Here is a 15527-nt window from a genome sequence, read left to right on the forward strand (position 1 = left end):
ATAATTGTATTTCCATGTTACTCGTTCTTATACAATAAATAGTGAATGTCAATGGGCAAAGTGACTTGTCCGCTTTTTAAGTGTGACGTCACATGAAGTGGCTTCCGGGTCCAAGCACTCTATCAAGCTGTGTGGGAAGACTCAACAAATAATAAGAAACATTGACAAAGCACTGTAATACTTTCGAAAATCACCATCGCAATATCCATGCCTAATATTCCATAACCAGAAAGTGATAATTTTTAAAAAATTGTTAAAATATTGGTGTTTGTGATGCAGAGACTGTTGTGGACAGCATGATTATATTTTCTCAATTCAAATGAGTAGCGGCTTGGACCCAGAAACAGTATTCCATACGTCACGACTTAACAATCGGTTAGTTTACTATCAGATCATGCAGAGATCATGTTCAATCTGTTAAAAGAACAATCCACTTTTCTTTTTTTAAGTGGAACAGTTTTTATTTTACAATTACTATTTCTTAAATTCATTCAGCTGATCTTTTTGTCTGACTTCAGGAGCACTTTCAATGTAGCTTAGCATAGATCTTTGAATTGGATTAGACCAGTGGTCACCAAACTTGTTCCTGGAGGGCCGGTGTCCTGCAGATTTTATTTCCAACCCTAATCAAACACACCTGAACAAGCTAATCAAGGTCTTACAAGGTATACTTGAAACATCCAGGCAGGTGTGTTGAGGCAAGATGGAGCTAAACCCTGCAGGGACAACGGCCCTCCAGGACCAGGATTGGTGACCCCTGGATTAGACCATTAGCATCATTGATGCTTAAAAATGACATTTGATGATATTGATCATTTGAAAGGTGCAATGAAATTATGCAGCGCTTTAAAATCAACTAACATCCTTCATTATAACCATTGTGACCACCTGCTTGCACAGAGAGTGTGCCTTGCAACCATGTAGACATTTGTGAGAGACGATTCACAACTGTTTTTAGGTGCTGCATGATATTATTGCCCTGCTGCAGCCAAAGTTCCTTGATTATTACTCCAGAACGAGAGTATAGTTCCTAGCCATACTGACTTAGAAAATAGTAAATTTTCATTTTCTGTCAGTCTTAGAACTCTTTGATCATTTTTGAGCAAGTTGCTAATCCAATTGAATGATCTATACTAAGCAAAGCTAAAAGTGCTTAACTTTTAGTACCAACCAGACCTGATAAAAGTACCCACCAGACCCGGAGAATAGCTCCATGGATTCAAAAATGGTAAAATCAACTTTTTTTTAACTCTAGAGAAGTCCTAAAATTGGCCTATTTTCAAAAAAAAAAAAAAAAAAAAAGAGGAGCGTTCCTTTATTCAACATAGATTTAAACTTGGTCACAGACTCTATAAAATGTGTGGATTTTGTCTATGAAAATTTGCAAACTGAAAGTTAATACAGTAAAATGTCATTTAGATTGGCAGCTCACTAGTTTTGTAGAAAAAAACAAAAAAATACCATCTTGGTAAATTTATCAGTATTTTAGGCAAAACATGTTGTGGTAGCTCAATATGATTTAAAGTCATGCTTTGAATCTTTAAATCTACCTATGATGGCCGGTAACTCTAGATTGTGCCTTGCAACCATGAAGACATTTGTGAGAGACGATTCACAACTATTTTCAGGTGCTGCATAATATCATTGCCCTGCTGCAGCCATGTTACAGCAGCAAAGTACCTTGATTATTACTCCAGAATGAGAGTATAGTTCCTAGCGATATTGACTTAGAAGATAGTAACTTTCCGTTTTCTGTCAGTCTTAGTACACAATGTAACTACAGAAGAGTCCATTCTTAAATAGAAAAATTATCAACTCTTTGATCATTTTCGAGCAAGATGCTAAGCCAATTGAATGATCTATGCTAAGCTAATCTAAAAGTGTTTAGCTTTAAAGGGTCATGAAACCCCCTCGTTTCAGCAGGGTGTTTTCACACCTCTACTTTGAAAAAGTCAGAAAAGTGGGCGTGTCCAGCTCTGTTTAGGGGGGAGTGTCAGAGGAACTAAAGTGGGAGGGTGTGGGAGTGTCTATTTGGGCACGCGCGAGGTTCAGAGTCAAAATACACACACACAGAAAGTGATGGTGTTTAACCTTCATGGACATCTGTAGTCGAATTATTTGCCAAATTATTAAATGGTGGACTTTAACTGCAGTTTAGCTCTTTCATTCAGGGAATTCATTCATGTCCCTCGCGACAAATGAGATATTTGATTCGAGGAACTGCTCTAAGCGTGTATTTTTCATGCAATGTTTGATACCACTCGGCGAGTGAGAGAATAAAAACCCTCTGCATTTCCCGGAAACTTAGATGCACACGGCAGGTAGTGTCAGAAAGCCGCGTGTGTTATTCCGGTCACTAAATGCGGTAAAAACCCTACACGAGGTTAAAGTTTGGTTGTGGTGCTAACGTGTTTACACTCGGTGCAATAGTTTGTTAGATACAAACAAACTGAATAAACAAAGAGCACTGGTCGCTCACTTACCAAATCTGTAGAGACAGGACAATCACCAGCAACTACTAGAGCCGCGTCTTTATGAAGAGAATACTACAAGCGAATCCGGATCTCAGCTTTTGCAGATGAGAACAGCTCTCAGGTAAACAATAATCCTCCTTAGACACGTAAATTATTGTTGTCGAACGTCGCGTACACTGCTAATCCACACGTGACTCTGAGCTCTCACAGAGAGAAAATGAAAACGAAACTTAACTGCAGTAAACTATAAAAGCAATACTTCACGCTTGTTTTGCCAACACAGCGTGGCTTCTCTGTCGTGTAAACACGGTGATAGTAATTAATATTAATGAAGTTGCACAATAGAGCGCGCTGATTGGTTTGAACCAAGCCTTACTCATGCATTAATGCATCACACTGTAAGACGTAATAAGACAAACTCTGGCACAGACGCCCAGTCTGCACGCTGGAATACAAGGCTATTATGTCATGACCGTGACGCAGCTTCAAAAATTTGTTTCAAACCGGAAGTACGAATTTGCTTGAAATAACGCAAAAACAACCAATTTACACTTTTTAGTGAGATATAGGTGTCCTAACAGTGTTTTTAGCAGTGTGGGACACATATACGACTGTCAACAGCTCAAAAAATGTGTTTTGGTGTTTCGTGACCCTTTAAGTACCTACCAGACCCGTTAAAAGTACCCACCAGACCCAGAGGTTGGCTCAATGGATTAAAAATTTGTAAACTCAACTACTTTAACTCAAGGGCAGTCCTAAAATCCTTTTTTTTTTTAAAAGGAGTGTTCCTTTAATTAAAACAGATTTAAACTTGAGCCTCGAGTGACATTACCAATTGCACAGACTCCTTAAAATGTGTGGATTTTGTCCATGAAAATTTGCAAACTGAGAGTTGATACAGTAAAATGTCACACATTGGCAGCTCACTAGTTTTGGAGAAACAGCCAAATATATACCAAATAACTTGTGGTAGCTCACTATGTTTTAAAGTCATGCTTTGAATTTTTAAATTCACCTATGATGCTCAGTAACTCTAGATGTGCTGCCTATAAGTTTTGAAAGAGAACTAGTGTATGAATCTTTAAATACATTTGTGAAGCAAATCAATTTTTTTTGAAAGTCTACTTAGGCAGCTCAATATATCTGAAATGTTGCCGGAGTTCACACATTGCTGTGATGCCTAACAATCAATGGTGGATGAAGTACACAAACCAGGTACTTGACTAAAAGTACAGACTTACACTGCATTTCATCTGGAAGGACTCATCTCTATGCCCTAATCACTTCAAAGGGTTTACCCTCCAAAATGACAGCTTAGAAGGGATGAAGGTTGTAGGGGTCAAAAAAGCTGTTTTTGGGAAGCATTTCTAAAGTCATCTTAACGAGACGACTGAAGTGTCTATCAGTTGCACCTTTCAAAATCCTTTATTTCAAAGAGCCCTTCGAAGTGGCCAGTTATGAGCACTTCGGTTTGGAACACTTCAATATGGCGGCCATGATTGTTTTCACTCTGAAGTGCCCTTCAGAGAGCGATTTATATCTCATTTGGAATGCACTGTTAATAAATGATAACCCTGGTAAAAGTATTAATTTTGCTTGTGCTTTTGTAGATCTAAAAAAAAAAACTGATTTACTTAATTTGTAATGTACTTGATAAAGTACTGTGTTAGGAATGTTTCTTTACTTTGCAATAAAATGTTTTATTATTAAAACTATATCTACTACCAGTTATTAATGACAATTTCAAAGTGCAAATGCCTGAAAATAGCTAAACTTACCAATAACATTGTATATGTTTAACAGATTCAGAAAATTTTCACAGTATTTTTAAAATTTTTAATTTTTTTAAAACCCATTTTAGGATCAAAATTATTAGCCCCTTTAAGCTATATTTTTATCTGATTGTCTACAGAACAAACCATCATTATACAATAACTTGCCTAATTACCCTAACCTGCCTAGTTAACCTAATAACCTGGTTAGGCCTTTAAATGTCACTTTAAGCTTTATAGAAATGTCTTGGGAAAATATCTAGTAAAATATTATTTACTGTCATCATGGCAAAGATAAAACAAATCAGTTATTAGAAATAAGTTAATAAAACTATTATGTTTAGAAATGTGTTGAAAAAAATCTTCTGTGCGTTAAACAGAAATGGGGGGAGTGCGTGCGTGTGTGTGTGCGTGTGTGTGTGCGTGTGTGTGTGTGTGTGTGTGTGTTAAATATTTAAAAAAATATATTTTTATTAAATTTTTGATTATGTTATATACTGTAAATATAACAAATATAATAAAATATAAGATTAAAATAATAATAAACATATATGAGCTAAACCAACCAGATATATGTGGACAAAACATAAACATAGAATATAAAAAGAGGGTAAAACATTTTAATAATTTAACAAGAGTGCTACGCAGTTATTCTAGTTTTGTATGTAACGTGCTGTGAGGAAGATTCTTTGACATTCATTTGCATTATATTACTATTGCTTTAATGCACAATATCGGACAGTCAAGGATTTGACAGTTTTGACCTATTTTTAAAATTTATTTACAATTTAAAAAAATCCTGAAATTCTGCTTTAAAACCTTAGAGTTATTGATTATATACATAGTCAAGCTTTGAGAATCTCCTGGTTTTGTCTCTTTTTTTTTTGTCTGACTTTGTCATTTCTTTGCTTTTTCTAACTGTATTGGCATTATTCTTCAGCCGTTGGAATTTTTTTGGGCTCAAGATCTCTGGTCTCATTCACTTCCACTGATTTTTAGACAATGAAAATCTTGATACGCTGCTTGATGTTGCAAACTGATATTTTCCTTTTATTTTATTCTACTTTTGTGTATAGTTATGAACACTGTTTATAGAGCAATTGGTTTTGATCGTATTATATCGTTTATTATTCCTAGTCATTTCTTCCATTCTCCCTTAGACCAGGGGTTTTCAAACTGGGGTCCGCGGCCAGATGGCGCTAGGGGGGCCGCAAAGAAATTTTAGATCAATGAGCCCACATGGATGAACTTTGTGTCCTGCATCATTCTGAAGGTTAATATATTTTTATTATGATTTGAGCTCAAAAGTACTGCAAAAATGAAGCTTTATACTTATGTAATTTAAATGCAGTTGACACTTTCGTGACACAGGAAAAGAAGCGCAGCGGCCCGCCTCCGTGGACGGTGACTTTTATTGAATAAGCGCTTCTGGCCAGGCGCTTCCTGACTGTGATTTTTGGCGCTTGTCTGCTGCACCTGACGGCGTTTACCTTTCACTTACGCTTACCTCTTTTACGCTAAACAACTAAATGAATGCTCAGGTTTGACTGACTATATTTCAGTTAAAATACATGATCAATAAGAACATCATCGGTGGCTGAAAGCACTACCCTGTTTATGGCTTGCGTTCCTAAGTAACCGATCAGCTGGGTGCTGCGGAGTACGCGCCTCTCTGCGCAGGCTTCACTCATAGGAAACAAATAGCATTTTAAAGACACGGCACAACATTGCACCTCGTCCACAGCGCGACAGGCTTTTACACTTTGCATTGTACAAATATCAGACTTTGCAGCATGGCAAACAAACATATTAAAATTGTAAAGCAAAAAGTGCTGCAATAACAATGAATGGAGCTGTCATCACATCAGCGAGTGCTCAGTTTCACTCCTGTTACACTAATGACAGCTGGATGAGCTCTGCAGTGGACGTCTTACACACATTGGTTCATAACTGGATGATTAAAAAAAACTAAATTGTAAAACCACTATAGCCTTTAAAAATTATTATGTATCTGTTTGTGTTATGTTATGGGGCTAATAATTATTAAATATTAAAATGTATTAGTGCTCTGTATTTAATGGAGCTCAACATACCTGATCAAATTTTAATACTCTGAATATAAATGCATTTTTGTTCCACTTTTTCCCATATTTGTTTGTGTAACTAATTTAAATGTAATGTTCAGTATTATTATTAATAGAACAAACTGGTATGAACATTTTAAAGTCAGCAAAGCTTCTAAAATTAAGCAAAGTAAAACTTGTGGATCTTTGAACTTGAATACCCAATTCTAGATTGCATTTAGGAAATTATTTTTTTATCAGTGTAAGTCAGGATTGTCGACCTGAGTAAATTATGATGTGCACAAAAAAAAGGAATAAAAATAAACAAAACACACTGAACCACTACAGCCTCCATTGTAGTATTGTTAGTTACAACAGTACAGTTAACTGTTAACAGGCTGATGAATGACAAAACTCTTTAAAACTTTAAAGCTTTAAATCTTCAGATACATTTAGACTCTCAGCTGTAAGGGTAAATACAGAAGAGTCTAGCTGTGCATAGGCTGAAAAAAAGCATAAAAATGGCATAAAAACTGTGTAAAGTGATGACTTGTACACAAAATATGGCTTGATGGAATAATCCAGTGAGAGCAGACCACAATGAGTACTGCGCATCAAGATTTGATCAATAGATTGAAGCACTAAAACCATGTCAACTCAACTAACAACTTACAAAAATTAATCCAGATAATGAATAATATAAATTTATTGAATAATATATAATAATATAAATGCATTGAATAATACAATTTTAAAAAAATTAAGTACAGTTGTTAATTTGAGGGGGTGGCGTCATTTTTATTTTTGGGGGGTCCCCGAAAGAATTCGCCCTACACAAAGGGGCCCTCAGCTGAAAAAGTTTGAAAACCCCTGCCTTAGACGACTTAATCAGAAGTTCTAAAACAATCATGAATACAGGCATGCTTCCGCATTGAAGAATAAGGTCAATCACTTTAATGTTTGAATCTTTTACTGGATCATTTGAATCTTTGAATCATTAAACAGGATCTCAGATTGCTTGTTGATCAGTCCAATTGATGATTTAATCATTCAGTGTGATTTGAGATCAGATTTAACGTGATAAATGTAAAGGATCAGCTCAATCACAGACAGGACATCACTATTATTTGTTAGTTTCAGATCATGTAAGACTTTCTCCACTTCAAAATAACAAAGAACGGCATGTTTTTTATGAAATGTAGAAAATAAAAGTATGATATTACACTTAAACAAAATATAGTGAAGTAAAACTATCCTGAAATTGTTGAAAATGCTCCATGAATATGTTTATAAATTGTAGGTGACCAGCCAATTGAATAGGTTTTAAAAAGCTGTAACTGTTGAAATGTTTAAAGGTATCGTAAAGTGCTTTAAAATAAGCATTTTTATTTGATTAGGGATGATACATTTTATTAGATTTTTTTTTTTTTTTATGTAATCTCAACCGAAACACAAAAAAAAAGGGTTAGGGCGTATAGTAGCTCCTCCCTTTTTTTAAAAACCGCCAATAGTTTTTTGTTTTATCACCGCTCTGCCATTTAGAGCGGTTGAGCTCAAGTGCATCAAATAAAAATGCAAATGAGAAGCGTCTTGAAGGGGGCGGGGCATGTCAGATACTAGAGAGCATTTGATTGGTTATGATTTGATGGGAAACAGAAGTATGTGGTGACAGAAGTATGTGGTGTGGTGTTAATAAAACTATTTGGCTCCAGTTAGAAAGAAGTGACAAACTACAAGCATTACATGTTCATGTCAGTTTTACATCTTCTAAATGTGAATTTTGTCACTGTTTTGGGGCACACTAGCTTATAGATACCTACAAACAATAAGTACTGATACTAACATCTAAAAAGCTTAATTTTAATTTCATTAGACCTTTAAATGATCCCTAAGACTACTGTAGTACTTGACTTGGTAGGTTGTCTGCTAGGTTTCAAGCATGTACAGTAAATAAGAAGTGTCGTTGGTGCATTTCTCATCATGTCTGGCATTTCTAGAAAGACTCCATCTATAACATTTATTTTGAAAGGAAAATTTGCAGGGCTCCTAATCAGTGTTCTTTTCCCGCAAGACTGATGGCAGTTCTTGCAGCTCTCATACAATGTGGCATTCAGTGCTGAGTTGGAATGTGTCTGGAAAAATTAGTGCTAACATAAAAAGCTTAATGCTGACCTGTTATTTACAGACGCTGGAAGGCATCATGAAGACATGGAAGGAAATGTCCCTGGACATCACACCCCACAAAGACAAAGGTCACCACAAACTGAGGTAAGAAGCCAGAGGTCCCAAAGGTCAAATGTCAAGAGGTTGCAGATACTCAGGTGCTCAATAAAGAGAATCTTAAAAAGATGATAATGTTGATTCAGTGTCTGGAGGTGGCACTGAAGTTCCAGACCAGTACCACACACTTTTATTTTGTTATTTTATTATTATTAAATTTATTATAGGTTTTTATTAATTAGTTAATTATTTATTTATTTGTTAATATCTATTTTATTTTATTTTATTCTATTTTATTTATTTTATTTTATTCAAGTCCAAGACCAAAACCACACACTTTATTATTTTATTTTATTTTATTATTTTATTTTATTTTATTTTATCCCAGACCAGTACCACAGAGTTTAATTTTATTTTTTAATATTTATAAAATTGTATTTATTTTTTATTTTGTAAAAACTTCAAGAAATACAAATACAAAATTAGCACATATGCACAAGCCTAAAACAGTTTGTCTTCCCAAGCAGCTTGCAGCAGCCTACAGCCTCCACCAGCAGATTTTCTGCCTAATTGGGGAGTTGTCCTAATTGACTTTCCCTAATTGATGTATTAGATTTTTTTTTTTTACTGAGCCGTAATTGTACTATAACTTTTATGCTTGTCCAGTTGAGCGGTAATTGCTGAATTGTTTTTTGTTGGCGAAGTCCCTGTCCACCAAGGGATTGTTGCTGGCTTCATCCGTGCTGTAACGGCAGCGTAATGTGAATATATTAGTGCCAAAAACAAGCCATTGCCTAAAAAACTCCATTCCTCAACATGATGGAGCGCCCTGCTGCAGGGGAGAACCGCCACGCGCGAGGAGCCAGTAACTCCGCATTATCATATTACTCTGTGTGACACAACCACCACAGACCAAATCCAGCAAATGAGACACAACGCTGGCTGTGTTTTAAAACTTAGTGAGCCGCCTCACACATGCTAGACAAAATTTTGGCCATCATAAGCAGATTTAAATATCCATGTTGGATTGAATGCTCTTATAATGTGCAAAAATGCCATCTTGAAATGCAGCTCAGAGCATTTTGAAACACAGCCAGTGTTTGAATGGACCTTTGATACCTGGAAATGCCACCTACGTGTGTAGCTCGGTAGGATTTGAAACCCATCCAGTGTTTAAATGCACCTTTGATGCCCAAAAATGCTGCCTAGATGGGCAGTTTGCTCGGGTGTGAAAAATAGCCACTGGCTGGACAGCATTGCTTTCTCAGAGCCCTGTTCAAATCTGTTTGACAGCACGCCGTGTTTTCATGCGCAGACTAAATGGCTTATCAATGCCAGGGCACCTTGAGCTCTCACACAAACATAATTACTATCAATCTCCTTAGAGAGCAAGAGTCAGAATGGCTTGTGGGCAAACAAGTCAAGGGTCCAATAAAGAACATAAACCTACTGTCTGTGCATGAACAAATACCAGCGAAAAAAGACGTTCTTGTGTTTAGATGAGCTCAAATGATGCTGTTGCTCTTTTGGGTTTGATTGAGACCATTTGGGATTTTCGCAAAGTGTTCGGTCCTCACAATTACACAAACGAGCTGTGAGCAGATAAGAACTGGAGAGGATGCTTTGTGCATATGGCATCCGCACAAAAGCTCTAATCTAATAGAATCATTTGTACAAGCAGCCGCCTTCCCATGGGCGGAAAGTTTTCTGAAAATGCCTTCAGGCCTGTTCGTTTTTAGCAGGCAGCACTGTGTGCGTATGAGGGTGTTTATGTGGATGATTCAGGAAAGGGTCAGAAGTGTTCTTTGTGACAGTCTTAGAATGTTTTTCTGTTTTGATGGTGGAAATGGTTTCGTAATGTATGTTTGTTTTTAATTATTTTGTATGGTGAATTGTCACACAGATTTTTGCATGGCTTCTTTATTTGTCCATCTTGTTCTTGTTTGTGAATGTTTGCATTCACAAACAAACGCACATATAAACACACACACACACACACACACACACACACACACACACACACACACACACACACACACACACACAAACTCACACATACACACACACAGCTATGGAAACAGACCTTGAAAATTCGGTCAATTTGAATTTATTGTAAATTTGACATTTTATATGGTTCCTTTTACAGCATTGAGCATTTTAGCGTAAATCGAGATGAAAAACCGTTTACATGCACGCGCCCGTCAGAATCAGCCGGTGAGCGATAAAACACTATTGAAAATACTGGAGTAAAGTAAATGTTCATATTTTAAAAACATGACATAGGAAAATGTAATTTACTTCAGTGCTTCTTGTACAGTCTGAGACTCATTTTGTATCGTATATCAATCAGGCAGTGGAGATTGTTGAGTTTCAGTCTGATTTTGTAACTGTATACAGTTCACTGGAAGCGTTTGACCCTTCTGCATACTTCTGTATATACCGTATTTTCATCTTTGCTACAGTCTTCAATATAACAATCTTTCAGTGCGCATGCGTGTGTGTGTGTGTGTGTTAGTGTGTGTGTGTGTTAGTGTGTGTGTGTGTGTGTGTGTGTGTGTGTGTGTGTGTGTGTGTGTGTGTGTGTGTGTGTGTGTGTGTGTGTGTGTGTGTGTGTGTGTGTTTGTGTGTTTTTGACATATCAGGGTATGACATGACAGGGGTATGACACAGGCATTATAAAAAATGAAATATGAAGACACTGGTGATGTCCTCATTTCTCAACAAGCTTATAACCTCCTATTGTTCACATTCTTGGACAGCACATTTTTAGCTCTGTGATTATTTAAAATACTTTGAATGTTTTATATTTCGTTACAGACACAGTGTCATCCTGCAACTTTTTTGCAGCATATGAAATGTCCCAAACTCAATTTTAACTGTCCAAAATAGGAAAAAATGCTATTTTTACTCTCTGATAGTCAAAGGAAGTAAAAAAAAAATCCTTGTTAAATATGCAAAAAAGTTAGGGAAAAAGTGTTTTATGCATATTCTGACCACGAGCCCACATATAGGGACAGAATGTTTCTCTAAAAGTTCATCATATCAAAAGATTATACTTAGACTTTTATTCTAATTAGGTTCCAATAAGCCCAAATAGCAAAGAGAAAATGCATGTAAAAAATACCTTGGGCCTTAAGAGGATAAATCACACAGAATGAGTTTATTTCAGAGAGTAAAGCTGTACTCTGTCTCCTGTGATGGTTGGGTGTAGGGTGGGGTTAGGGCAATACAATATACAGTTTGAACAGTACACTGAAAACCCTAATAAGTTGACTGAACAAAATTAGTTGAGTAAACTCGCTGCCTTCATTTAATTGAGTAACGAAGTCTCCCAAAACTTGCATATTTAAGTTTATTTAACTTGCCAGTTTGGTAGATTATAGATTTATACTTATAATTGTTTAGTTCAGTGTGTGTGTGTGTGTCTCTGTGTGTAATTATATACGAAAAAAAATTTAAAAGATAAATAAGTAGCCATTTCTTTCCATTATGGTGAATAATTATACATGAAGCCTTGTTTTCTGTAAAAAAAGAAAAGACTTTGTACTAAAAGGTTGCACATAATAGAATTTTACAGTCAAGAATACATTAAATACAACCTATTTTTTAAAGGATTAATTGTGATTTTGAGCTTACTATACTTAAAATCTTAAGTTTATGCAGTTTCATTGTATATAAGTTAAGTTAACTCATATTTTTAGGTGACAGGACAAAAATGCTAAATTTTAAGTAATGTTCAGTCAACTTGATTGTTTAATTAAAGACAACATTACGGTTTACAGGGTATAAAAATAATGGAAACCTATGTAATGTACCCACTTTTCACAAAAACAAACGTGTGTGTGTGTGTGTGTAGGTGTGTGTGTAGGTGTGTTTGTGTGTCTAAACATATGTGTCTGTTTGCTGCTTCTCTCTGAGTTCAGAATTCAAAAATGTTATGATGTCATCTTTAGAATACAGCTCTGGCAGAAAGTGCAGTTCTAAATATGACCTTCTGTTGGTGTTAAAGGAGTTTACAGTTATCCACAGCTACTTTTCCTGCTTCTTGAATTGATTTTCGGCCTTTCGTTTTTCACGATGGCAGTGTTCAACAGAGCAATTCGAAAGCTTTTTGGCCGTTTTACACATTTCTTGCGTGTTACGGAGACACAGAAGTGTGCTCCGCAAGAACTGGTGGCAGTTGAGAAACATGCAGAGAACGAGGCCATTGACTGCACTGAGAATGTCAAAAACTGCAGGAGGAAACGGCTCAGAAGAAAGCTGAAGGAGTCAAAGCCTCTTCTGGTGAAAGCCAAACCACTGCTGACTCCTGCCAAACCTTCTGTCCTGAAGGCTCATGATGGACACCTATCTGAGCTTCCAGGCGTCTCTGGAGACTTCATTCTTCCAGCCACTCAAATTCAGTCGCTTCCAGAGTCTCCAGATGAGCTGTTCTCCTACCACTGCTCCTCAGTACGTCCTCCTACCAGACGAGCTGCTCCTCTCAGTCCAGTAAAGCCTCTGGTGTGCTCCGCATCTCCTCCAGAAATCTTATTTCTCAACATTGAGGACAAGGAGAACGAGTTTGTGGAGGTCCAAGCCTGCAGGTCTCCCTCACCATTGAGACCAATGATTGCTTGGGAGGAAAAGGAGGAGGAATCCTGGATGAGCAAAGTGATGGATCTCCATCAAAGCGAGGAGGACCTCAGTGAAGCTGAAGAGTCTACCTCTCAGTTCTCCATGGTGTCTCCTGATGGTCCTTCTGCAAGACGAGCAGCTCTATTGAGTGTGTTTCCTGACGCTCATGATGCTGCCGCTCTGCCCAGAGTGTGTCCTTCATCATATGACGATTTTTCCCATCATTGTTCTCCAGTTCGTCCTCCCACAAGGCGAGGAGCTCCTCCGAGTGTGTTACCTGACGCTCATGATGCTGCCGCTCTGCCCGGAGCATGTGCTTCATCTTATGAGGATTTCTCCCACTGCTCTCCAAATTGTCATCCTATCAGACGGATGGTTGCTTGGGAGGAGGAGGAGAAAGAGGAGGAATATTTGTCAAGTGGCATGATGGAGGACGAGGAGGATGTCATTGAAGCTGGAGACTTTGCTGGACAAGAGTCGACCTCTCAGTTCTCCATGGCGTCTCCAGTAATTCAGCGCAAAAAGCCTAAGTTCAGAAAAGTGGCACAGCTTCTTTCTCTGTGGGCCGAGGAGAAGGCAAAGCAAAAGGCGAAGAGGAAACTCCTGAAGGAGAAGGAGGAAAGAGATAGAGAGCTGCTGTATCATCGCTACACGAATGATCTGATACTAAAGCAGCTGTGGATCAACAAACACAAACTGATCTACAGTTGATCCCTCCCCTAAATCTCCAACTCCCCCTGAACCCACTGCACATTCCTCCTGTAAATAAAACTGTGCAAATGCTGAATGATCTCTGAGTCTTCTTCTTATAAGCATGATTCATCTTATACACACATAATAGTTTTTGATCTTACATAAGTAATGTAGAAGTGAAGACGTGAACTGTTTTTATGGGCTGTAATAATGAAAAATATTTAAAAGCAAAACCAATTAAAATAATAAAAGTGAATGACAAAAATAAGAATGAATCTATAAATTAATGTTGTTCATTCAGAATATTAATTAAAGCATAATATTTAACCTGTAATAATAACAAAATAACTACACGTGTAACTTGCAGAAAAAAGCTAAACCCATTAAAATGATGAAAGTAAATGACAAAATTACTAAATCTATGAATTGATGTAGTTCATTCAGAATATTATTTTTAAAGTGTGATAATATTTAATTATATACAAACACACACACACACACACACACACACACACACACACACACACACACACACACACACACACACACACATATATATATATATATATATATATATATATATATATATATATATATATATATATATATATATATATATACACAATTGAAACCAGAAGTTTACATACACTATAAAAAGGCACATAACCATTTTTTTAAAAGGTCAGATGTTAATGTGACTAAACATTTTCTCTTTTAGGTAAATTAGGATTGTAAAATTTGTTTCTGTTAATAATTAGAGAGATTTTTAAAATTGTTATAACTTTTCTTGAAAGTCAAGTTTACATACAATAAGATTATTATGCCTCTGAAAAAGCTCAGATGATCATAGTTATTTCATAAAATATAGATTTTTTATTTGGTATTGTTTGGTCTAAAAATGAATATAAAAATATATGAATTCATGGAACCTTTTTGTGTTTGAATGTCTAAAAAAAGACGTGTGTGTGTGTGTGTGTGTGTGTGTGTGTGTGTGTGCGTGTGTGTGTGTGTGTGTGTGTGTGTGTGCACATTGTAAAAAATTATTAGTTGACTTTACTTAAAATAAGTGCGTAAACCTGTTGCTTTTAAAATAATTAGGTTGCTTTACATACAAAAGTGAGTGACCTCGTTGCCTTAAAATGTATAACTAAACAAACTATGCGTTTACTGACTTTTTTTAGTCAACGTTTAAGGCAATGGGTTTACTCACTTCTTTAAATTTTGACCTTGTGGAAACATTTTTTTGGTTCCCATGAGGAAAACGATATATAAATCCTCCCCAAAAATCAAGGATTTTAAACATTTCCTGTGAGGGTTGGTTTTTGGGGTAGGGGGATACAATTTACAGTTTGTAGAGTACAAAAATCATTATGTCTTTGGGAAGTCCTCATAAAAATATAAATTGTATGTCTGTGTGTGTTTACACATTTTAAGATCCTTTCATCCTTTCTTGTTTTACCATGTTTCCAAACGTATAGAATTATTCAATTCAATGTTAAGAGTATATTAAAAGTCAATTAAAAAGCATTTATTTATAGATAATTCTTATTCCAACACAATACAAAATGCAAAACAAGTCTGACTCAAAAATCTCCCTGTGGAGATAATCTCATTCAGAAAATCAATGTACATATCAAGCAAATGCAAAAATAATAATAATAAATAAAAGATAAATAAACAATAATTTG

The 15527-nt window shown here is 36.2% G+C and overlaps 2 protein-coding genes across 2 annotated transcripts in view; both read left to right on the forward strand.

The window, feature by feature from the left end:
- efnb3b (ephrin-B3b) overlaps positions 1-15527 on the forward strand; it is an 888832-nt gene that overhangs the window by 475647 nt on the left and 397658 nt on the right. The window lies entirely within an intron of this gene.
- Positions 1-15527, forward strand: part of dnah2 (dynein, axonemal, heavy chain 2) — a 306887-nt gene that overhangs the window by 113635 nt on the left and 177725 nt on the right. The window contains exon 28 of the mRNA XM_009303124.5: positions 8495-8577. Within this exon, the coding sequence (XP_009301399.2) occupies positions 8495-8577 (83 nt within the window). The remainder of the gene's footprint in view (positions 1-8494; positions 8578-15527) is intronic.

The sequence above is a fragment of the Danio rerio genome, chromosome 7 (genome assembly GCF_049306965.1).
Source record: "Danio rerio strain Tuebingen ecotype United States chromosome 7, GRCz12tu, whole genome shotgun sequence".
Taxonomy (NCBI): domain Eukaryota; kingdom Metazoa; phylum Chordata; class Actinopteri; order Cypriniformes; family Danionidae; genus Danio; species Danio rerio.